At 47.2% G+C, this 26,304-nt stretch overlaps 1 protein-coding gene across 4 annotated transcripts in view; it reads left to right on the plus strand.

Moving 5' to 3' along the window:
• Positions 1–26,304, plus strand: part of HECTD4 (HECT domain E3 ubiquitin protein ligase 4) — a 2,216,728-nt gene that overhangs the window by 1,377,781 nt on the left and 812,643 nt on the right. For all 4 annotated transcript variants that reach the window (XM_078667422.1, XM_078667425.1, XM_078667423.1 and 1 more), the window contains exon 57: positions 882–1,087. In XM_078667422.1, the coding sequence (XP_078523548.1) occupies positions 882–1,087 (206 nt within the window). The remainder of the gene's footprint in view (positions 1–881; positions 1,088–26,304) is intronic.

The raw sequence follows: 26,304 nt of genomic DNA on the forward strand, positions 1-26,304 counted from the left end.
CATGACATGTATTCAGTTCATTGTAGTGCAAGATTATCCGGTTTCTCCCTGATCAGATGGTGGGGCAAGAGGGCACAGTTAAAGGGGAGCGATAAAGAGGTCAGTGCCTCAAACAACCCCACTGCACATGGCCAAAGACCTTGCATAGCAGTTGTTTCCTACCTGTGGGACCTGGGACTAGGGCTTGGCCTAAGGGCAGGCTCTGTGGCCGTCCCCACTGCGCATGTTCGAACATGTGCATAGCAGGGTTTCTCTAGCCACAGAGATTTTGCACCGTCCCTTGCTATGCACTGTCAAAGTTTGTGAGCAACTCATAGCAGTACATGGCAGTTGAACGCAGTATGTTATAAAAAAAAAAAGGCAAATGCCTGAAATTCACTAAAAAATTAACACTATAAAATGGTCATTATGGTTCAGAGAACACATAACTGAATTTGCTAGTTATGAAATGCAACATACAATGCACAACATATCTCCTTCCCCCTCCATACTCAGTACACCACTTGGCTGATGTCAGGTGAGAAAGGAAGGCCAACAGAAAGAGAAATATGGTAGAAGATAGACCCAGCCGTGGCACATGATGTTAGTGTACGCTGTTATTGTGATGACCAAAATTAGACATTTAGAAAGGATTAGGACTAAATAGTAAATATATGATGCCTTTCAGCATGTTTCCTGTGATTTATTCAAATAGCAAATGTATGATGACCACAAATGATTGCTTTTGAGTAAATTGTCTCTTTGGTCAAGGTTCCTAAACTCTGATACTCTTGTCCGCATATATGGGCAAAATACCCTGTCCTGATTTTTAAATCAGCAAACATGTACCACTTTCTTTAACCTTAAGTAATTACGTGTTTTCTATACATTTTTGTTCACAGACGGTACCATCAGTTCAAGCTCTATTCTTCTGGCTCAGTCTTTGCAGCATTACATCCACTCCCAAAACTGTTCTTCAACTGATCTGTTTTACCAGGGAAATGCACATCCAATAAGAGAATGGCTTACAGTAGCTATCACTCGGTCCTTGCATCAAGGAGAAGCAAGCCTGTTGGATCTAACAAAGCAAATCTGTTCCTTCTTGCAGGTATTACCCATTAATTACCAAATGTTCCAGTTGGAAAAATATATGGTTCATTTGTGTTTTCTTAGTTCACTGGAAGCATGTGGGCATGCATCCCAAAATTGCTTTTGCAGTTAACATTGTGGTGCATGTGGGAAATACTTTAAAACATATATATATTGTTTTCCATCCTGTTAGCTTAAAATTCTGCTGATTTATTTTTCCTACCAAGACTGCAGACTGTTGGTGTTATGACAAGGAGTGAGGAATCTTTATACACATATGATGGACATGCACGGTCATGCAGACATTTTGGAAGGAAATTCTAGGACACATAGAGGGGACCCTGGTTTTCCCTTTCCTTATAGATCCATTAACTAATACTGCTGGGGACCAAACAAGAACGTTTGAATTCTATGACATCCCACAATTGAGCACATACTTTGCATATGCTGGGGGCAGTGTGACAACTCCTTGCTGTCTTTTGGATAATGTTCTTCTTTGGTTCTTTAATAATATTCACCTAATACAACCTAACGCAAGCGAAACACAAATTAAATGGAAACCTATGCAGGATTACTTTACAAAACTAGAGCACCTCTTCCCTCCCACTTGATTCTCTCTGTTCGAAATCCTCCAACTGTTATGCTGAATGAAAAATTTCCTATCATTCTTAACAGAAAGTTTCAACTCTATTAATACGGAGGAGAGGATTATGCTATACTTTCTTCCTTTATTTTTACTCCAGCATCCTTCAACATTGTTTATATAAACTACATTTGCCAGCAACCCACGGGAATGGAAGTACAAGAACTTTAAACCAATCAACAGTTTCTCTTGTCCCTCATAACGAGCGTCCTCTTGTCTTTCTTGAATCCGACTGGAGGTATTCCAAACATTTTCTTTAATCTCCTTTAGTCCTGTCAGAACCTGTACTATAAAGAAACATACTGAGATTTGCATTTGTAACATATGACTTCCAGCCAATAGGGAATTGAAGGAGACATGAGCGGAAACTGAATCTAGAAGGCCGTATGTGGTTATCAATTGTGGCTTTTATTTGAGATAAGCTTAAATAGCGAGGTGTCAATCTCTCAATTTGTCAGGATGTAGTCTTCTTCTTCTCTTAGTGTCGGCTTCATCTTCAGGATGGTCTTCCCTAGGATACTCAAAAAAAGAAAAGCGTGGCTGTAAGTTACCAGAACCAATGTTCTTTCCTGCTTTGTAGTGGCCATTACCATACCCAGTGAGAAAACGTGTAAATGCACTTCCTTTTGTGACAGTGCTCAAGTGAATGCGGGGCGTGAGGGGAAACTCAAAAACTATTAAGGCGACATAAAGCCAAGGAATCCCTCCTTCTACAAGTTGGGTTGTTTATCCTTTTTTGTACTGTCGCTACATAAACTTTCTTAATGATCAACAGGAAAAACAAACCCTTGTGTCCCCAGTCCCAGCCAAGGCTATTTCCATGGCTCTTCGATACCAGACCGTTCCCGCCCCTCCCGCAGCCCACGTTCCCCTCTAACCACTATGCAGTAGTCAATCTCTCTCGCGACCCCCCCTTCTTTCCTGTTCGGCCCACTTATCGCCAAAGCCGCTACTCTCCTGAGTTGCAGTGGCAAACAGGCATTTCCTGAGGGCATCCACCAGTCTGCTCCACACCTCCGTCCTGTCCTCGGGGGCGGCGTCCTTCTGCTTCTCGGTTTCGGGCTCCGCGTTTTCTCCAAATCCTTCCTGCCAGTGGGAACAGGTCTGCTTCTTCGTCTCCGCGTCATCCGGTGTTTATTTCGTCCTCCTTCCGTGTGTGTCCCTTATCGCAAGAATCTCCTTTTCCAGGTTGCGGCTGCTTCCCATTGGTTTTCCCCTGAGGCGTGCTCCTCGTTATTCTGTATGGGAGAGGGTGTGAGGACAGGTTTAACCCTTTGGGTTCCTTTTCCGTGTTCTTCATTTACGCTCTGCCCAATGTCTTGGCGTGCTTTACGGAGCTCTCATCCTGGCTCTGCCTGACATCCTCTTTCCCTCAAAAGTCAAGGGATACCTAGAGAGATAGTTGGCATTTGTTTGGTCTTTTCCTTTTCGATGATGAGTAGAGAACTGAAAAGGTTGAAGGGCCAAGAACCATCGTAAGATACAATCATATGTCCTTTCTTTTTGGCCAGCGATTCTAACGGAGCATGGTCGGTGGACAGGATTCAACAGCCCATTCGATCGCCTGGGCCTCCTTTTCAATGAAGGCATACTTGCTCTCCCTGGGGTATAGCTTAGGACTAATGTAGATGATTGGCCTCTCTTGTCCCAGAGTGTCGACTTGGGATAACACTGCTCCTATGCCATTATCGGAGACATCAGTTTGTGAAATAAAGGGTTTACTATAGTCTGGGCTTAGGAGAACCCATTTAGTAGTAATGATTTGTTTTAGGCGTTCGAAGGCTTGTCTGACAATGGAGGGTTGGTTTTTGAGGTCTTTTTCTGTGTGAACGTCTTTCTTTAAAAGGTTGGTTAAGGGGGTGACTAGGTTTGAGACTGCAGGGATGAACCTCCTATAATAGCCTAATATGCCCAAAAAGGCACGTAGATCTTTACGGGTTGCTGGGAACGGTATCTTAGTCATAGCCGCCACTTTTTTCTCCTGTGGTTTGATATAGCCCTCCCCTAGGAGATACCCGAGGTATTTTACAGAACAGGCGGCCAGATGACTTTTGGCTGGGTTTATAGTCAGGCCTCCATCATGGGTGAAGGTCCCAAGTGTCACTGTAGATGACTGTCATCTATGTACGCTGGCTCTAAGTCCTGATGGGGTTTGAGGATGAAATTCATAAGCCGTTGGAGCGTGGCAGGAGTCCCGTGTCGGCCGCAAGGCAATACTTTTAAATGGTATTAACCCCCAGGTGTGGAAAAGGCGTTTTTTTCTTTATCTTGTTCCCTTAGGGGCACTTGCCAATAACCTTTACACAGGTCTAGGGTGCTGATATATTAAGCCTTCCCCAATCTCTCTATCATTTTGTCTACCATGGGAAATGGGTAGGCGTCAAATTGAGATATCTTATTGACCACCCTGAAATCAATGCAAAACCGGATGGAACCGTCCAGTTTGGACAATCACTATTGGTGAATTCCATTCGCTTTTGGATGGTTCAATGATTCCCATTTTTAGCATCTGTTGTACCTCTGCTTCAATGGCCCTTCGCAGAGACTCCGGTACACGGTAGGGCCGCAATCTTATGGTTTTGTCAGGATCCGTATGGATAGCATGGCTAATCAAGGGTGTTCTCACTGGTGTTATGGAGAACACCTCTTGAAGAGGAGTCAACTGAGTTTTTAACTCCTGTTGCTGTTGTGGGGGTAAGTCGGGGTCTATGCTCTGTATAAACAGGAGTTCAGAATTTTCTATTTTCCCCATCATGGCTGGTCTGGTCCCTCCCATCTTTTCAGAAGATTAATATGGTAAATTTGGGTGTTTCTCTTCTCCTTAGGATCTAGTTCAAGTCGGTAGGTTACTGGGGTTACTTGCTCAATAACTTGGTAAGGACCTTGCCACTGACCCAGCATTTTGTGTTCAGAAGTGGGTTTCATCACTAAAAATAGATCGTCTATGTTCAAACACCTCTCTTACCCCTTTTGTCGTATTGTTTCTTTTGTGCTTCTTGGGCCAGTCCTAGATGGGTTTTGACTATATTCCGAATTTTCTATATAGTCGAGTCTTTAGACCTAACACACATTCAGGGAGTGGCTTCGCTCCCTCTGGTTCTTCTTTCTATTCCTCCTTCACCATGTCTAAACGAGTACGGGGTTGCCTCCCATACCGTAACTCAAATGGTGAGTATCCGGTGCTCTTTGCTGCTTCTCTTCCCACTTTCGTCGCTCTAGCTCTAATACCTTCTTTAGTGTACTTTTTAGGGTGGCATTATACCTCTCGACAAGACCATCAGTTTGGGGGTGATAGGCTGCAGTTTGGATCTGTTTTATGTCTTAATTGTTTGCAGACTTGTTTCATTAACCGAGATACGAAAGGGGTACCTTGGTCGGTTATGATTTCCTTCAGAAAAGCGACCCTGGAAAAAATGTTGATCATAGCTTTTGCTATTTGAGTAGCTTTGGGCTGTCTTAAGGCTGCGGCTTCAGGGAATCTGGTTGGATAGTCTACTATGACTAGAACGTATCTACACCCACTACGGGAAGGGAGAAGGGGACCAATTATATCCATCACTATACTGGAAAAGGGTTCTTCTGTCACAGGAAGGGGCCTTAAGGGGGCTCTCATGGGCATAGCATAACAGTTTGGCAGATAGCACATTTCCTGCAATACTTGCGAACCTGGTGGTATACTCCCGGACAATAGAAATTCTCTAGGATTGTTTTTTCGGTTTTCTCTCCTCCGAAATGCCCACCTAAGAGATGGCCATGGGCCAAAAAAAAGAACTTTTTCACGATATTATTGGGGAACCAATAACTGTGGGGTTAAACTTTGTCCACCTTTCCTTTACAATAGTCCCTTGCTCAGAAAGAATTGCTGACCTGCTTGATTCAGGTCTTCTTGTGTTGAAGAACGTTTCCAGGCTTCGCGTCGGGTGGGATCTTCTTTTTGAGGTACACGGAAGTCTTCGCTCCACACCTCCGTCTCGTCCTCCGCGGCGGTGGCCTTCTGCGTCTCGGTTTCGGGTTCCGCGTTATCTCCAAATCCTTCCAGCCACTGGGAACAGGTCTGCTTCTTCATCTCGGTGTCCTCCGGTGCTCTATTTCATCCTCCTTCCGTGTGTGTCCCTTCTCGCGAGAGTCTCCTTTTCGGGTCGCTGCTGCTTCCCATTAGTTTTCCCCAGAGGCGGGCTCCTCGTCATTCTGTATGGGAGAGGGCGTGAGGACATGTTTAACCCTTTGGGTTCCTTTTCCGTGTTCTTCATTTACACTCTGCCCAAGGTCTGGACGTGCTTTACGGGGCTGCCATGCTGGCTCTGCCTGACAGGAATAAACGCAGAAAAACAGTCTCTTACGGTAAGGGGTGGAAAAACACAATAGAAAAACAATTCTTCAATTTTAACAGACAACAAACACCTTTATACTCCTATCTTATGACTAAGCCACCTATTAGACAATATTCAATTATGTCCTTCCAAAAGAAAGGGCAGGAAGAGTTCTCAGAAATCCTGGGTGGGAATAAGCTGTAGCCTCTTTGTCCTTAATAGAATTGAAACGTTCCGTTACGAATGCTTCAAAAAATGTTTCATTCTATGTCAGGATAATGCTCATTTAAAGCTTTTCCACCACCAAAGAAATATCCAAGACAGGTTTGAAGTAAAACCTTGTAAACGTGGAGTCTGCAGATCATTCTTCTACATTAAGGATTTCCTCCAATCGGGCACTCAAAGTAAAAGCCTTTGAGGCCCTGGCTCCTCTGACAAGTGACACATCAATGCCAGCTTCCAACATGAACCAGCAGACCCATCAAGCAACAGTTGGAGAATAGACAGCTTTGAAAGTTTTCCTGAGAGATATTAACAATTGCCTCTCTTCCGGAAGTCAAACCTCCTACATCATTCTCTAATATTCCTTCAGGCACTGACCCACACACAGTTTGGGGGATTTATCGAACGCGGGTAGGATACCACCTGTGGATTGGATTTTGTTCTATGGGAAATGTGGAATGTCACTCCTTCGGGGGCGAAAACTCTTCCCATAACATCAAGAAAGAGAACATCCGAGACTCTGTGACAAGAGAGTAAACAGAGTAGCATGGCTAGTTTGTTAGAGAGCTCTTTACAAGATAAAATGTCATTTATTTGCCAAGATTTAAAAAGATAGAGCACTTGTTGACATCCCATAATGAGGAGCATCTGGGCTCTGGGGGCAATGTAAGGCAAATACCCTTCAGCAACTTGCATTCCAGTGGATGTTCACCCACCTGATAACCTTGTATCGGGACGCGCCCTACTGAAATTACGGACCTAAATGTAATAGCCCCATCCTATAGGCCAGGCCCTGCTCTTCCAAAGAAGCCAAGAAATTCATGACCTGGACAATGTCCGACTCCAAGGGATCTTCACCTTTTTGTACACACCAATGAACCCATCTCAACCACGCTGATTTATATAGTTTGGTGGTACTGTTGGCCTGTGCTGTGGCCAGCATCCTTTCAGCCTCTTGTGATAGTCCAGGGACTCTCTCTTTTTCCTTGTAATCCTCCATGCCATGAGAGGCAACCGTCCTTGAAGAATTAATAGGTAAGGATTCCCTGGAGTATCCCAAAGGAGGTTTTGAGCCTGGGGTAAAAGAATTCAGAAAATCTCAAGAAAGTTCCAGAAGAACTGGAAACCACACACTTCCGACCTCCAAAACGGCGTGATGAGGACTACCCTCGATTGCTGCCGCCACACTTGAGTTGGCAACCGCATTATCATCGCAAAAGGGGGAAAGGCGTATCTCCGTTCCTCTGACCAATCCAGCAGGAATGTGCTGTCACCAGAGGATCCAGCTTCCAGCTGAAATATCTGTCCACTTGGTGATCCAGGCGTGACGTGACGAGATTCACCTTGAATGGACCCTACTGATTGTCGATCTTCTTTGAAATCCATGGGTCCAGTTGCCACACGCTTTTATCCAGCCATTTTCTCAAACACCAGTCTGCCACTTCGTTGGAGACTCCCGGTAGGTACTCTGCTATGACCGATATTTGTTGTACAGGCAGAACGTCCAGGATTCTTTGGCTAGGTTCGCTAGAACTTTTGACCAGGGGCCTCTCAGGTGATTGCTGTAGCAAACTGCTGACAAGTTGTCCATTTTGAGGAGGACACAGCAACTCGCTCTCTCTTTGGTCCTACATTAAACACCAAAGGATCCTGCCATTAATTACAGGCAAACCACTCTCAAGTTGCTTAATGGAATAATTTTATGGGTCAGAGTACTTTTTATTGTTTTATGAGAAGTTTTGTATATAAGCAATGCATTAATATTTAAGTAGTGTATACATTTTTTATTCATATTTTGTAAGATTTTAATTAATCAAACAAATAAATAAACATGAAACATACAGGCAATTGATATGGAGTCATTGCTCTGCTGCGCACCACTTTCCTACTGTGACTTAGTCCCCACATTGGCCCCCCAACCTGACTTGCTGGTGTCAGACTCTATGATGATATCTGGGTCAGATCCAAATAGGGCTCTGTCATTCCACTCCTACATGTGGGCCAGTTACCATTGCATTTCTTCCTTGACCACCTCTGCCAGGGAAATCTGCTCCGAATATTGGGGATCCCTGCGGAGGTGAAAAGTCTGGAGCCTCTGGAGGAACCTGTAGTGTAAAGGGCCCGGGAAGATTGCCTGGATGGAGGACGAGAGGAGGCTTACCACCCAAGCTACTTGACGTAGTGAGGTTGTTGGCTCTTTGCGATCTTCTGAGTGGGTAGACTGAGGGTTTTCCGTTGAGTTGAGACGAAACCCTTGAAGTTGTCTGTTTGGACAGGATCAGGAGAGATTTATTTTAGTTGATGGCAAAACCCAAGCTTTCCAACAGGTGCATTGTCGTGTGCAGCTGTTGCTTCAAACTGACTGGACACTTATCCATCAGAAGAAGGCCGTCCAGATAGAAAATGATACCGAAACCCTGGGCTCGGAGGAACTCCATTGGCAGTTTGAGCACTCTGGTGAAACACAGTGACACAGGGAGTCCGAAAGGCAGAGTCTTAAACTTGTATACTTACCCCCACCACTGGAACTGCAGGAAACTGTGTTGGGGTGCAAAGATGGGAACTGTCAGATATGTGTCTTTGAGATCTAAGCGGACCACCCAATCTTCTGGTAGCAACAGATCTCGCAACAGATAGATGGCTTATCACGGATCACTGAGCACCATCCCGCTTCTCCACCTATAAGATGTTGCTGAGAAAACCTCATGTGTGGAGAGGGGCCAGGGCAATACGGTCTTTGCACAACAAATCCCATCACTTCCTGGTCTATCAGAATTGTTTGTTTTGTGGAAAAAAGCTGCTGACGTGGACTTAAGTGTTTCACTGGGGAGCTGTAAAACTGGATGTGAAATCCTTGGACCATCTGTAGAACCGATGATTCCGAGGTTAACATTTCCCAATTGAACAAGAGAACATTGCCAGCTAACCTCCCTATTTTTTGTAGGGAAGAAGGGCGAACACTCACATGATTGGGCTTTGTGGAATTGTCTCTGGCCTCTCCAGGTGCGGAAGAATTCTCCGAACGGGACTGGTCCTGCCATTGGTTCCTTTGAAAGCCTTAGCCTTGGGGCAAGGCATTGTGAGGAGACATGGACGGCCAAGCTCCCCCTGCCACGCCAGCCTGGACAAAAATTCTGGGGTGAAAGATTTTCTTTTTAGAAGCTTTTGCTTTGTCCAGGGATATGAATGTGGAGACAAACTTTCTTAACTACTTTATAAAGGTTCCTCAAATAATTCCCCTTGGGCCCCTTCCCCTGCTTCTGTGGAAGCCAAGTACCCCAGTTTGGGGTCGACTTTAATCAGGCGAGAATGCTGCCTCTCTGTGGGCAAAGCACAGTTTGCGTTGCCTAGAAATATTACTGCTTGTTGTGCCCACTCGTGATGGGACTTCTGGCTAAACAGGATTTCCTGATGATTTTGCCTCTTCCGCCAGGTCCAGAATTTTTGTCAGAGGCAAAGACATGCAGGATCTTTTCCTGGCAGGGTCTCCACGACCGGTCTATGCACTTCTAAGGGTTGTGAATTTATATAGCTAAAAACGTGGCCATTCTGGTGTGAAGGCCACTTCTCTTGCCAGGGAGGGGCGCAGACTTTCTGCCCGTAAACTGGTCACACCTCGTTCTCAAGTGGTTTACAGAGGCGGTCAACCACGCATTTTGTTACTTTGGTGAGAGGTGCATGAGATCGTCAGGATCTAACTTATCAGAGGGACCTTCAGGGTCAACCAATAGGGAGAGGCCTAGAGAGGAATGCTTTCTTGAGTCTCTCAAACATGCTCAGATTAACAATTGCATCCGCCTTTCTTTTGAGAGGGTGCTACAAAGCCTAGGTAGGCGGTTTGAGGGAACGGCTGGGACGAGGTGTATCTGTCGATTATATTCAGGGGAATGGGGCAGTAATAGGCTATTTGAATCTAGCACCTCTCTAGGGGCGCGATCACTGATGCCACAGCCTGATGAATTGAGGCATCTATAGCCTTGCAAAAATAGACAGAGGGAGTACCAAGACTGAGTCCTCTTCCAAGTATTCGCCCTCCACTCTTGCTTGCATTTAGTAGTTGCCTTTATTTTTAAGTAGCGCCACTTGGGACTTTAAATATGCTACTGGAGCAAGCCAGTGGATATTGACACCCTAGACGACGCGCAATGCCCTGGGGCTAATACAGTATATAAATATTTTTAAGGGTTAGGATCACGTGCCTCTACCTTCGACCCGAGCTGCAATGAATACAGCGCTTATAATAACAGGGCCGCAGCCAGGGAAAAATACTGACCCGATTGCAATCTGGCGTTGTGCCGATTCAATTGCCAAACACAATACAGGGCGTTCTTCTGGCTTCCAGGTGTTCTGGGGGTTGGGGGGGGGGGAGAGGGGACAAAGCACACAGTCTCTGCGGGGAAGGCAAACTCGTCATAAGATCTGATCTGCGGAGCAACAAGTAGCACAATGTGCATCTAGCTTGTTTATGCGCCCTCTAGTTGGCCGCGGCGAAACACTTTGGGGGGTGGGGGGGGGAACAAGCATTAGAAATGCAATGGGTTTCACAATTGTTTGAGTTAGAGCTATTGGCACTGTGAATGACAATGTCTTGTACCCATGTGTTATGGAGCACATGTATGTGGCGTATAGTGGAGTTATGTGGGTTGAATGGTAATTCTTAGTTGTGGAATTGTGTGGCGTGGAATTTTGTTGTGTGGAGTGGATTTGTGTGGTGTAATTATGCAGCATGGTGTGCACTAGAATTATGTGCATAGTAATCATGTGTTATTGGAATGGGATTGTGTGTTATGGAGTGTAATTTGTGGAATGTTATTTTGTGTTGTGGAGTGGTATGTGGTGTAGCTTATGTGGTACGCTGTTGAATTTTGTGGCATCATGTGGAATTCTGTAGTGTGGATTGGATGTGTGTTGTGTAATTGTGTTGTTGAGTTGAATTATGTAGTTTGGGGTCTAATTATATAGTGTGGATTGAAAATGTGTGGAGTTGAATCGTGTGGTGTGGAACTGTGTGGATAAACACTAACTTGTCAAAAGTGAAGCAACCAGTTTCAGCAATCACATAAGGTGACCTACGTTAAACAGCAAGTATTTCTTATACCCTTGTCTCGTGGAATGTGCGAGGTATGGGTTCCATGGCCAAACGACATAGAGTAGCTGCGCAATTGCATCATTGTAAGGCACACATAATTTGTTTCCAGGAGACTCATTTGATCCCTACTGAAACTGTGAAATTACAGAGGAGATGGCGTGGGCAGGTTTTTGCGACTGCATATTCAGCCTTCTCCAGGGGGGCTGCTATCTGGGTCCAGGCGGGCATCCCCTTCTCTCCTACTGAGTGCAAGATAGATGATCAGGGCAGGTTTGTGCTTCTGTTGGGAACGCTGGATGGCAGACCGGTTGTGCTGGGGTGCGTCTATGCACCAAATGTGGACCAAGAGGCATTTTTTACGCTGGTGTCCCGGGCACTTGCTAACTGGTCCCATTTCCGTGGCTTCTGGGGGGTGACCTAAATGCAGTGTTCGACATTGACCTGGATCTTTCCCATCCTCCTTTATTTAATATGGTGGCGAGTGCACAGGCTGTAACCTTAACTCGTTGGGCTTGTTGGGACTTATTAGACATTTGGAGGGCAATGCATGTGAACATGAGGGAATACTCCTTTTATTCTTACCACCATAAGTTGCACACACATCTGGATAATTTTCTCTGTTCCTCCAGTCTTGCCTCTTCTGTTATACACTGTGAGTTTCTGGGTAAGACGATCTCTGACCAATAGAATTGCGGTTGACTTGGGGCCATTCTCCTGCTCTAATTCCAACGTGGAGGATGCTGCCTTTACACTTAGAAGACCAGGTTTATCGGGCAGCATTGGCTATGGCTATTGACACATTTTTTGTTGAGAATGAGGGTACGACCTCGTCCAGGGCTATCGTACGGTCACTAATGTATTGGTTACGTCTCAGGATGAGATTAATGCTTTGTTTCGTGATTATTATACTCGTTTATATGCCGCCCCGTGTATAGATGTCTTGGCTCCCACACTTTCCTTCCTGGCCGAGGTCCAGCTTCCCACGGTTTCTGATTCAATGGCCAAGGAATTGGGCTCTGAGTAGTGCAGCGGAAATCCGGGTGGCAATAAAGGCGTTGGCTCGCAACAAAACGCCAGGCTCTGATGGTCTCCCTGTAGAGTTTTATTCCACATTCGCCGATAGGTTAATCCCGAGGTTGTTACAACTTTATACTACCTCCCTAGAGCACGGGATCTTATCTCCCACTACCAGAGAGGCGATAGTCACGGCCCTCTTGAAACCAGAAAAGGTACCCTCTGAGCTTCTCTCATACAGGCCACTTTCTATTCTAAATACAGAATATAAGATACTCAGCAAGGTCTTGGCGTCGCGCCTCCTTCCACTTCTTCCCCGTTTGATCCATACGGATCAATGTGGATTCATACCCCAACGTAGTACCTCATTGAATATCCGCCGGCTCCATGCCTTAATACATGCGGCGTCCGACTTTTCCCCTCTTGCTGGTTGCTTGTACTGGATGTGCGCCAGGCTTTCGATACTCTCAGCTGGCCGTATATGCTAGCGGTGTTGTCTAAATTTGGCCTGCCCCAGTTCTATTGTGCATGGATTAACTTGACTAGTCCCACAGCGCACGCTAAGACGGGTAGGACCATCTCTTCTTCTTATTTAATTTCCTGGGGTACACGCCAGGGTTGCCCCTTGTCCCCCATGCTTTTTGTGTTAGCCCTTGAGCCTCTTGCACCTCTTGCACAGCACCTGCAACAGATTATGATTCCTTTTGGCATCCTATTACGGGGAGTGATTCATTCAGTGTCTTTATACGCGGATGACAAGCTGTTATATCTTCATGATCTGGATGCAGATAAACACACGATAGCAGCTGCCTTTTCAAAATTTGGGGAAATATCTGGCCTGGGTCTTAATGCTTCTAAATCGGTTGAGTGGGAGACGCATAAGTATAAACTTATGCGTCTCCCACTCTACAATTTGGTCCACTGCGTTTCCAAGTTGAGCTTGTCACTTTTAAATACCTGGGGATTAATATTTATAGATCAATCACCAATACCAATGATGGCAATGTAGTTCGCACCATTAATTCGCTGCGCTCCCAGGTTGCCTTTTGGAATTCGCTGCCATTGACAGTGGCGGGCCGCGCAGTGGTGTCGAAAATGGTTATGCTTCCCCGCCTCCTTTATTACTTTGTGAAATTACCGGTGGTCTTGCCGGCTTGGATTTTTAAGGTACTGGATACGCTATTAACATCCTTGATATGGGGGACCGGCAGGCATCGTTTGGCGCTGCCTAAGCTACAGCTACCTAGTGCGGCGGGAGAATGAGGGAGCCTGATTTTAAGACATTGTATAGTGGGCCAGTTACAGTGGATGGCATATTGGTTGGCGGGTAAGAATTTATTCGAAATTGGGTACGCCATGACATTTTTGCTGGGTGGGCTCCTTCAGTCGCAGCTTTGTCCGGGTGCACAGAAGTTACGTGATCCTCCTTACTTACTGCATGTTGCATTACATTATTGGGCACAGGCGAAGAAGTTGGCTAGATTGTCGAATCCGTACTCCCCAAATATCCCTCTATGCGGGTTGCCTACTCGGCGTGGTGTATTTTCGATGGTCCAACTACGGGGGTGGACTTAGGAAGGGGTAGGGACAGTCGGCGATTTCTTTTCTGAGGGCCAACTGATGCCCCATGACAAGTTTATTCGCGCTCACTCAGTGCCTGCCAAATTATTCCTCACTCATGCTGCTGTGGTGCGTTTCATTCGGACCTTCTGGTATGCTGATCAAGCAGAACCCTCAACTTTCCAATTGCTGAGATCACTTCACATTATGGGGCATGGTCGACACTTGGTGCGCTGGCTTTACAGAGGATTGAGAGAACATTTGCAAGTTCCACTACTACACCTTAGGAAGAAATGGGACTTGATCTTAGGGCGGGAATTGGAGGATAGGAAGTGGGCTCAAATGCTAGAGCATACCCGGCGAGTCTCTCGGAATTGCCGTTTGAAAACGATTAAATTTATACTACACAAAGCATACCTTGCCCCAGCAACTATACGTAAAATGTTTCCTGCATCATCTTCGAAGTGTCCGCGGTGCAAGACGCCCGAGGCAGATTTCCTTCATATGATATGGCACTGTCGGGTGGTGCAGGGATTTTGGTCGGAGGTTGTCCGAGTGTTGGAGGTATTGACTTAGCGCAATCCGTGGGACACAATTGAGGCCTGCCTTCTGGGATTACTCCCCCTCCCCGAGAAGGCAAATTTAATACGCAGATTCGCAGGGCTAGCCCTGATGTTGGCCTAATGTATGATAACACGACGTTGGAAGTCTGCTCTAGCGCCAAGTGTGGGCGCTTGATGCGAAGAGGTGGGCAGATGGGCGGTTGCTGAAAGGTAGGCTTTACACCGTGAAGACTACAGGGGGCTGCGAAAGCGACCGAATCACTGGACTGGGCGCACTTAGTGGAACAATTTAAGGCTATGGAGGAAGCTGAGCCCGGAGTATCGCAGTATAGCAGGCGGGACAGGGGTGCAGTGGTCTAGACGCTGGTGGACTCATGCCTGCCCATACTCTGTCTGAGTGCCTCCATGTTCGAGGCATGTGGGCTGCTAAATTCATATCTGTAGCATAGATCGCTGCCTAGTGTTGGGTCCGGATGATTGCACATTGTTGCCCTGGAAGAGTCTTCGAAGTATCACGAGATAGGTGGCTCCTCCCCTGGACTACAGTGCGCATGGGCATCGACTCCATCCCCAGATTGTTTTTTTCCGCCATTGGGTTTGGATGTGATTTTGACGTCTCCTGTTCAGAATCGTGATAGAACTTTTTCAAGGCCAATAGGCCTTCTTTGCACCATCGGTATTGTTCGCGTTCGGTCCCGTCTATCTTCCAGCTCGTAGAGTCGGATATCCGGGGGGTCGTGTGACTCTTCGGTGATCGGGGCCTAGTCGACGCAGCAAGACTTCGACGGCATGGAGCGGAGTCCATTCAAGAAATGTCCCGTGTGTGGATCCAAGTACCCACACATTGACGTCCATTCTGTGTGCAACAAGTGCCTGTCGCCGGACCACGACGAGGCCAACTGTATGGCCTGTTCCAGATTTCGATCGAAGAAGACGATCAAGCTTCGGCGCGTGGCGCGCCTTGAGGCCCAGCGATCGGCTCCGGCACCGGTGGACATCTTTGACGACCCAGACGCAGACGAGCAAGTGCGTCACCTGCAGATTTCCCCTACCCTGGTGGAGGTCGAGTCCGACGACGGAGCGGACATCCACAGTCAAGACATTGAGGAACTCGTCGAGAAGGTAGGGGACGACGACGAAGCATATGGGGCCATGGAAGATAGCTCGGAGGAAGAGCTATGCCCCGTTCGTACTCATACTAAGGCTCAGGTCACGGGATCGCCACGCGGCCTTACCCAAGACCTTACACCTCGATCCACGGCCCCGCCTTCCGGCCCGGCTACGGACACCTCCGCGGAGCCGCCATTACTAAAATCGAAACCGAAACTGAAACCCTCGGTATCGATGAAAACAAAGATGGCCGACACGCCATCGAAACCGAAGACGTCTGCTCCGGTACCGACGCCGTCGTCTTCGGGGGCCTCCAAACCGATGCCAGCTGGCGACCAGGCAAAGGTGCCGAGGGTGGTTAAGGAGCCAAGCTCGAAGAAGTCCGTCGAGCCGGTGTCAACCAAGGTAGCCAAGCCGACGTCCAAGAAGGCTGTCGAGCCTACATCGGGACAATCTGTCGCGCCGAACACCAAGGGGCCCGTTGACGCGAAGTCGGTGAAGGGCGCCGAACCAAAGTCTGGGGTCGTTACTCCTGAAGGGAAACCCGTCGATCCGAAGCCGTCGGCATCGACGTCTGCAGCTGTGGTCAGTGATCGTGGCGCACCAGTCAAGGGTGCTCCTGCGCCTCGAATGGACAAGCACAAGTCATCCACGCTCGGGTCTTCCCCTGGGGGCGGACCAAGAACATCGGTCGGATCGACGAAGCCGTCCGCTTCCTTTACGAAACAGGTCTCAAACTCCCTCAAGCGCCTTAAAGACAAGGCTTTGGCATCGGAACCGAAGACTCCTTCCGCACCGAAGCCGGCAGACACGCCGAAGACCACATTGGCACCGCTACTCTACACGTTGCCGCCTAAGGTGGCGCCGAAGGCCTTTGCACCGCGGTCGGTGCCCAAGGACACTGTGTCGACGTCCGCTCACCCGGCTGGGACTGTGGGTCTTCGACACCCTTTGGTTGAAGAACGGTCGGAGCATTTCATCGATGCCGACACCGGGAAACTCACGCTATACAAGAGGAAGATTACTTCACAACCTTTGCAGTCGTTTACCATTCCTCTGAAACGTAAGAAGCCTGCAGCAGAAACACCGGTTCTGGTGGAGCAGATTCTTCCTCAGCATAGGAGGAGTGCAACACCTTCACCCACATACTCTGATGGAGATGGAGGGGAGCAAGATGAGGAGTACAATTTTCCTGCTCATACAGAGCCTGATGAGCAACAGGACTCGTGGATGGACTCTGGTGATCAAGGGGACCAGCAAACGGTCCAGGATCCTCAGGTTTATAACGTGAAGCCGTCTCCCACTGAGGACTGTGCGGCATTTAATGCCTTAATTGAAAGGGCAGCTACAAACCATAAGGTGGAGATGCATGCTGACCCCGTAGAGGTGGACTTCCTTTTTGACACTTTCTCTACTGCTGAAAAAACTGTCAAGACTCTCCCAATGTTGAAAGGGGTCCTTAAGCATGTGGCAGACATTTTCAAAGAACCCACAAGATCTCGGGTTGTAAACCCACGCATTGAGAAGAAATACAGACCGGCACCTGGCGACCCCACTTACATTAGGGGCCAGTTGCCTTTGGACTCTTTGGTGGTCTCTAATGCCCGCAAGAGGGCAAACTCCCAAACAACGGGTGAAGCTCCTCCCCCAGACACAGAGTCAAAAGTGCTGGAGGCATCTGGGAAGCGGGTAGCAGCTCAGGCGGCCAACATATGGCGCATCTCAAACACGCAAGCTGTGTTGGCCAGATACGATAGGGCGCACTACGACACCCTAGAGCAGCTGTTACAACACCTCCCAGACCAGTTTAAAGAGGGAGCTGAAATGCTTATTCAGGAGGGGAAGCTCATCTCCAACGCTGCTATAAAGTGTGCGCTAGATGTTGCGGACACAGCAGCGAGAGCGATCAACACTAGTATGATGCTGAGACGTCAGGCATGGCTCCGCATCTCGGGATTCAAGCTAGAGATACAAACTACTATCCTCAACCAACCCGTTAATCCAGACAGGTTGTTTGGCCCAGAGGTGGACACCACCCTAGAGAAGATCAAAAAAGATACCGAGACTGCCAAGTCCATGGGAGCTCTCCAGTCACAACAATGTAGAGGGAACACTTTTCGTCGCTCAGGCAATCGAGGTGTTAACAGAGGGCACATGTCGCAGCAGACGCCATTCAATAAAAGTGGTGCGCAATCCTCCTACAGCAAGCAGGACAGAGGTGGATACAGAGGAAACAGTGCCAAGGGTAGAGGCAGAGGCAACAACAGTTCCCGTTCCTCTGCCGCCAACAAACAGTGACTCCCTGTCACTGCCCCCCGACCATCCAACACCTGTCGGGGGGAGACTCCAACAGTTCCTGCCCGTCTGGAAGTCCATCACCACAGACAGGTGGGTCAGGAAACTTATCCAGTTCGGCTATTGTTTAGAACTGACATCCACCCCACCACCCATGCCCCCAAAACACCGTCCTATGTCAGCAGAGCACTTGCACTTATTGCAGCAGGAGGTTCTGGTGATGCTGCAAAAAGGCGCAATAGAGCTCGTGCCAGTGGAGGAGGAAGGCACAGGGGTTTATTCCCTGTACTTCTTAATCCCAAAAAAGGACGGCTCACTCAGACCGATTCTAGACCTACGCCCCTTGAACCAGTACATTCTTTCAGAACACTTCCACATGTTGACACTGCAGCAGGTTCTTCCCTTGTTACAACAGGGAGACTTCCTCGCAACCTTGGACCTCAAGGATGCTTACTTTCACATACCACTCCACCCCTCCCACAGAAAGTACCTCAGGTTCACCATCCAAAACAGGCATTACCAGTTCAAGGTACTCCCCTTCGGAGTGACCACTGCTCCCAGAGTGTTCACAAAATGTCTGGCGACAGTGGCGGCACACCTTCGGAGACAGAGTATACATGTCTACCCTTATCTGGACGACTGGCTCGTGCAGGCAAAGTCAGCCCAGCAGTGCGCCGCAGACATGTCCCACACCATTCACCTCCTTCACATTCTAGGATTTACACTGAACTACCCGAAGTCACACCTTCAGCCAGCCTATGTGCGGCAGTATTTAGGCGCGACGATCAATACTCTGGCTGCCACAGCTCAGCCAAACCCAGCGAGGATCGACAACATCCAGGCGCTGATCCAAAAGTTCAGACCACAACACTCACTCCCAGCGAGAGTGTTCATGCAGTTGATAGGCATGATGGCCTCCTGCATCTTCATAGTCCCGCACGCGAGACTCCATATGCGTCCGCTCCAAGAATGCTTAGCGCATCAGTGGACTCAGGCTCAAGGACAACTAAACGACCTAGTGTTGGTGACGGGTCGGGCATACAGCTCTCTGCATTGGTGGAATCCACACAACCTTTGCAAGGGCCGACCGTTCCAGGAGCCTGTGCCACAGATTACACTAACAACGGACGCATCTCTCCAGGGATGGGGGGCTCATGTGCTCCACTATACAGTGCAGGGACTATGGACAACGCAACAAAGGAAGATGCACATCAACTACTTGGAGCTGATGGCAATCTTCATGGCACTCAAGTCCTTCAAAGTACATCTGTGCAACAAAGTCGTGTTGATCCGGACGGACAACATGACAGCCCTGTACTACATTCAAAAGCAGGGAGGTACGCACTCTCCACAGTTGTCTCATCTGGCTCAGAGCATGTGGAAGTGGGCCATTCAGAGGAACATCTTCCTCATGGCGGAACACCTCCCGGGCACGGACAATCAGATGGCGGATCTGCTCAGCAGGTACAGCCACCAGATGCACGAGTGGGAGTTACATCCATCAGTACTCCGCCCGTACTTCCAGCAGTGGGGTCATCCAGAGATAGACCTGTTTGCCACGGAGGAAAACGCAAAATGCCAAAGCTTTGCCGCCAGGTTCCCTCACCCACTATCGCAGGGCAATGCGATATGAATGAACTGGTCAGGCAAATTTGCGTACGCTTTTCCCCCAGCGCCTCTCATTCCGCTGGTGGCAAGAAAGCTAAAGCAACACTCGCTGACGCTCATCCTAGTTGCTCCAACGTGGGCGCGACAACCGTGGTACACCACGTTCCTCGAACTCTCCGTGGTACCGCATCAAAGACTGCACCTCACACCCCGGCTCTTAACGCAGAACCGTGGCGACATTCAGCACCCGGATCCGCAGCAGCTCAATCTGGCGATCTGGCTCCTAAGGTCTTAGAGTTTGGCTACCTTGATTTGCCCCCTGAATGCATGGACATCATCCGGGAGGCAAGGAAGCCCACTACCAGAGCTTGCTATGCAGCAAAATGGAAGCGGTTTGTCATCTACTGTACCGAGCACGCTATCAACCCGCTCGATGCCTCCATTCCTAATATCATCTGCTATCTGTTGCATCTTTACAAATGCAATCTAGCATACGCTTCCATTTGGATACACTTATCCGCCATAGCAGCTTATCTCCAAAACAGGCAGCATCTCTCTGTCTTCAGGGTGCCTGCCATTAAAGCATTCCTGGAAGGGCTGAAGCGGGTCATCCCTCCCAGGACCCCTCCAGCTCCTGTATGGAACCTCAATGTGGTGCTCACCAGATTGATGGGTCTCCCATTTGAACCTCTGCATTCATGTGAGCTTCAGTTCCTCACATGGAAAGTGGCTTTTCTCATTGCCATAACGTCTCTAAGACGTGTTAGTGAGCTACAGGCGCTCACCATTCAAGAGCCATTTATACAAATTCATTCAAACAGGGTGGTGCTGCGCACTAACCCCAAATTTCTCCCTAAGGTGGCGTCGCAGTTTCATGTCAATCAAACAATCGAACTGCCCGCATTCTTTCCCAACCCAGAAATGGTAGCAGAAAGGATGCTCCATACGCTTGATGTCAAAAGAGCGCTTATGTACTACATTGACAGAACACAACCTTTTAGAAAGACACAGCAACTCTTTGTTGCCTTCGCAGCCCAGCATAAAGGCAACCCCATTTCCAAAGCAGGAATAGCCAGGTGGATCGTTAAGTGTATTCAGATTTGCTATCAGAAGGCTAAGCGCACCTTAACGGTCCCCCCCAGAGCACACTCCACACGCAAGTTGGGGGCCTCCATGGCATTCCTGGGTAACATTCCTTTAGAAGACATTTGTAGGGCAGCCACATGGTCTACACCACATACGTTTACCAAACATTACTGTGTAGATGTGCATTCCAAACAGCAGGCAGCTGTAGGACAGGCTGTTCTTAAAACACTTTTTATAACTTCTGCAGCTGGCACGGGCGGCCGCCGTTAATGGAGGGACTGCTATGTATTCTATGCTACAGATATGAATTTAGCAGCCCACATGCCTCGAACTGAATATGCTACTTACCAGTATGCATCTGTTCTTGGCATGTAGGGCTGCTAACATTCATATCGCCCGCTCTCCTCCCCGGCGCCCGTAGCGGCTGCAGACTTTTCTTGCATTTAATCTCTAGCATGGCCATCACTTTCACTGTTCAACTCCATCTTTGCCACAATGGCTAAAAACAATCGGGGGATGGAGTTGATGCCCATGCGCACTGTAGTCCAGGGGAGGAGCCACCTATCTCGTGATACTTCGAAGACTCTTCCAGGACAACAATGTGCAATCATCCGGACCCAACACTAGGCGGCGATCTATGCTACAGATATGAATGTTAGCAGCCCTACATGCCAAGAACAGATGCATACTGGTAAGTAGCATATTCATTCCCTTCCTCAGCCCCGGCTCTGTTACCTAGTCCTTTCCTCCCATTTGTCTCTCCTTTTCCCTGCTCCTCCTTCTCGACCCCCTCCCCTCCCTCCCTCTCTGTACATGCCCCCTTCTGGGGCTTCTCAGACCTAACACATGCCAGACGCAGGAACATCAAGGCGGTGCGTAGTAAAAGTAGCAGCACTATAGTTACCTGTTTTTATTGGGGTATTGTTGTGGGAGGGTTATTTTTGTTGGGGTGGGGGATGTAATGGGTACTGCACCGGATGTCATTTATTAGTGTCCTTTCTTATTTGACTGAATGTACAGTTTATGCACTTATGCTGTAAGAAATGTGATATTACCTGTAATTTCCTCGTACTACTTGTATACTCTGCTTCAAAATGTGACTGAGATACATGCCAAATTACCCCTCGGTGTTGCTTTCAAAATGCATCTGATTTACTGTATATACCTGTATGATACTTGCAGTGCTCAATTTAAAAAAAAAAATCAGTATGCTCCCATTAAAAGTATTGCAGCAGTACCAAGAAGTGCCAGTACTCTTCTTTCAAATGAAAGACGTGCAGTACTCCGCACCAGACAGTACCTGCATATTTAAAACACTGCCTGTTTCTTGCCCACAATGTTCGAAGGGTATCAGAGCGCTTCACAGTAAAGAAGGGAGGAACAAAGTAAGGGGACTTTGAAGAGAGGGTCACATAATAACGTACTAAGATTGTACAAGGATGCGAGCAAACATTACTTAAGGTAAGGCAGGAAATCATAGGCATTACAATTGTTAGGCAAAACAACAGCAAAGAAGGACATTTCACAAACAGACGGGCCATGACAAATTAAGGCAGGTACTTGTTCATTAGGATTGTTTTTACTTCATGTTTGAAAGCAGCCGTGTAGGGGATTCTGCGAATTTCCGGTGGGAGAGTGTTCTAGATCTTAGGTGCCGCACCAGAGAAGGCTCTGAGCCTCGTTTTCTTTTTGTGAAAGGTCGGAGGTTTCAGTAGTAGAGAAACATAGCAAATGATAACACGAGGCGAGTAAGATTGCAAGAAAATATTGGATAAGGCTTTTCCGTGGGTTTGCCAAAAATATAAATTTTAAAACTGTAAGCCAGGGTTCTGCTTTCTGTTTCGCCAAAGCAAACTATACTTTAGATAGCACGCCAGTGATGTTTTGGTTTTTCTTTGGCTCCTCTTTTGGGAGAACAGCGAAGCCACATTCAAATCTTTGTTCCATTAGTACTTAGGAACTGTTTCAGAGGACTGAGAATGTGACGCTGCAAGAAATAGTGAAGCAATAGAATAGAAAATGCGATAGAAAAGAGACAGCTGTAGATGGAGAGGCACCGAGAGAGCTACATTGAGAGAATGACAGAGAGAGGGAAAGGCAAGTAAAGCACAAAGCGAAAGAGAGGTACAAAGAGACATAAAAAGGGGTACAGAGAGAGAAACGTGCATTGAGCTAGAGGAAGAAAAACAAAGTGATGGTCACAGAGAGATAATGATGAACGACGGAAGACCGAGTCAGTGGAGAGAAACCATTGAAATATAGATGAAGGGGGAGAACAGTTATGCGTGGAGCGAGAGAAAGGAGGCTGCATCGAGGTAAAGAGAGCTAGGGCCAATAGGCATACCTACACACTAAAATATAAGTGGGCACTACTGACCAGCCAACACACATGATGCCACCATGTGTCACACAATATCAGCACTGTTCACTCGGTGATGAGCTGAACTCACTCGATGGTAGATAATGTGTGCTAGAAACCCCGGGGCTGACTGGGTTACCAGCGCGTGTGTTGAGATATGTGGGTACAACTGATCTAAATCCAAAGTCTAAATCTAAAACAGATGACCATGGGGTTTATGCATCTTATCCAGGATGTTAGCAACAGTATTAGAAGAATCTTGTTTTGGTGGGATGTTTGGGGTGAAGATGCTTGGCACAAAGCATGTCCCCTTATGCTAACTAGAATAATGGTCTGAGTATTCACTCACTCTATGACCTCCGTCTTAATGGAGGCAGGTCCAACAATATTAGATACTCAAAGCCAGGTGGCTACTATCCAATTCTAAGAGTGTAGAATGAACTATTGAACACCTAGAGTCCAACTACATTATCTGGAGTAAGCTAGAGAGATGATGGAAAGGAAAAGTAACATCACCTTTAAGAGAAAAAATAAAACAGGCCAGGAATTTGCGGTGAAATGAAGATGAGAAGTTGGAAGATTCAGTAAAGTAGAAGAGATAAAGTGAGGGTAGAGGCACTGGATAGAAATTAAGAAAATAAAGAATGGGAAGAGGAATGAGAGATGGCAGGGGAGAAAAAAGGTAAAGGTAGGAAGAGAAGAAAAATGGAGAAAGCTGGGAAAGGATGAGGAGAGATGAGGAGAAAAGGGGAAATTAATAGAATGTGACAAGTAATGAAATGAAGGAAGGTGAAAGAAGATGCAGGGGGATTAAAGAGGTGGAAAGGAGGAGGTGGGAGGAAAACAGAACCAAGGGAAAGAGTGAGTGAAAGGGAAAGCAAGAGAGGAGAAGAGAAGGGAGGAGAGTGAGAGTGAGAGAAAAGACAGGAGAAAAGTATTTACGAAATAGAATTATGGAGCATAGGATGAATCCTCCCTAGGTTTTAGACCTAATTTCATCTGTTCGTCACCCCTCCACCAAATCTGCTTACGCTGGTAGATGGGTCATCTTCATTGCATAGTGTGCAGACAATAACGTGTTCCCCATGCAGGCCAAGCTGTCCCAGATCCTGCAATACTCACTTTCTTTTGCTCAAAGGGATTGTGCAATAGGTACTGTCAAGGGATATTTGGCAGCCTTGTTTGCATTTCTCTAGCTGCTGGACCAACCCTCCCTGTTTAAGTCCCCCAGCATCATGCATTCCTTAAAGGGGTTGACAAATGTGTATCCTCTAACTCCCTTTGCTGTGCCTCCATAGGAACTTAATTTAGTTTTTAATTTTCTTATGGGGACTCAATTTGAGCTCTTACCTAGTAGTCCCTTGAGGATGTTGACCCTCAAAGTATGTTTTTGATGGCTATCACCTCTACCAACAGGTGGGCGAGTTGCAAACTCTCAATTCACGTCCTCATTTTACCAGTTTTTACCCCGACTAGTTGGTAATAATAAATAAGACTGCTTTCCTGCCTAAAGTGGTGACTCCTTTCCATCTAGGTCAGTCCATCACCCTCTCAGCCTTTTACCCCCATACCTCGAAGGAGGAGGAGCAATAGCATTGATTGGATCCTAGGTGGGAGGGCAACTTCTATCTAGACCGCACCAAGTATATATGTCTTGATTTCCAGCACTTCTTTGGAAAATGAAGTGCTAAAAAGAGTAAGAAGGGACTCTCTTGAGGTGGACCATTTTTTGCAACTAAACCTACTATACTTTGGCCAAGAACTGTCCTCCAGAAGGCATAAGAGCTCATTCCTCCAGAGCCAAGTCTACAACTTCCACCCTTGCCATCGGCATCCCCATTGCAGAGTTCTACAAGACGGCCATGCGGGCCTTCCTGCATACTTTTGCCAAGCATTACTGCCTGGATTCTGAGGTGGACAGGGACAGACACTTTTTCAGGTCCATTCTGCAGGAGTTCCTCATCTAATCATCCATCATCCCTCCTTCAAGGGTCGGGTATTGCTCTGAAATATGTTCCACTAATGGGGGAATCTACAGGTAAAAGTATCCATCAGAAGAAAGAATGACTTACCTGTGGTAACAATCTTTCTGGAGGATACTATTATCTACCCGCAGATTCCTCCCGGTCCACCCACCTCCTCATTTGATGGATGAGTTGTATGGAAAGTTACTAAGATCCCAATGTATCTTTAGGTGCTGCCCTACTCTGTTAATCTGTCCATTCGCCTCAAAGGCTTGAAAAGATGGATGGAAATCGATGATGGTGCAATATGGCATCAGAGTTGTCTATTGACAAGAAAACTCAAAAGAATTCCCAGCAAACCATCCAAATCCAGGTTCAACTGCTCCCTTAATGAGGAACAAAGCAAACTAAGGCTGACGGAGTGGTTATGGAGAAATTCTCCCTCCATAACAAACCTCAAGCAGCTGAGGACGTCAAGAAGAACTTATAACAAAAACATCTGCAGTGCCAAAACTGCGCTCACTTTGTCACAGCTCGATCGTGCCAAAAATTGAACAAAAAAGCAGTTTGAAATCATCAAACAGCAAGCTAGGCAGTCAACTAACCAACATTTTACAGCAAACGATTTAACTCCTAGCAGTGAGGAGGTTTCTGCCCACTTAATTGCAAAGACAAGAAAGATCGAACTGGAACTACTTTGCATCACACCAAATATGCACCGTTTCCACTGCCTCGCTGCTACCCTTCATGATGTCCCCTCTTTCTGTCTCTATGTATTACCAGGCATCGTGGAACACCTTTATATTCCCAAACAATGTTGAGCTACTCAGAACTATCGCTTCTTTAAAACCATCAATTCATTTCAATGATTCACTGCCGCCAATCTCTTCAAAGATCTTATACCTTCTGTGCTCCCACTCTAGTCTACAATTGTCCATGAATCTATCCTGCAAGGATTGATTCCTGATTGCCTCAAGATTGGTCAAGTCACCCCTATTCCAAAAAAGCCAAATGCAGACTTAACGGAGCCTAACAACTTCTGACCTATTTCCAGTATCACAACTTCTGATAGATACATCTGCCGTGTGGATTCCTCACCTTGTGAATACCCCTTGCGTCAGCAACATTCGGAAATTCTTTTTTTTCGTAGCCTCGCGCTGACGTGGACTCCTGACATCATAGAGACACGACCTCGCTCGCGACTCCGCTGACGTCACCGACGCCTATAATAGGCCCACGCCGGCGTGATGACATCAGTTCCCTTTTTTCCGCGTCGTAGACGCTAACGGTTTCGGGATACTCTGTAGCCTTAGTACATTGTTACTTCGTTTCTTCGTTTTCTCCAATTCTCAGATATTGTCATGTCGACAAAGAAGACCGGTTTTAAGCCTTGCAGAGAATGCGGGAAGATGA

The sequence above is a fragment of the Lissotriton helveticus genome, chromosome 11 (genome assembly GCF_964261635.1).
Source record: "Lissotriton helveticus chromosome 11, aLisHel1.1, whole genome shotgun sequence".
NCBI lineage: Eukaryota > Metazoa > Chordata > Amphibia > Caudata > Salamandridae > Lissotriton > Lissotriton helveticus.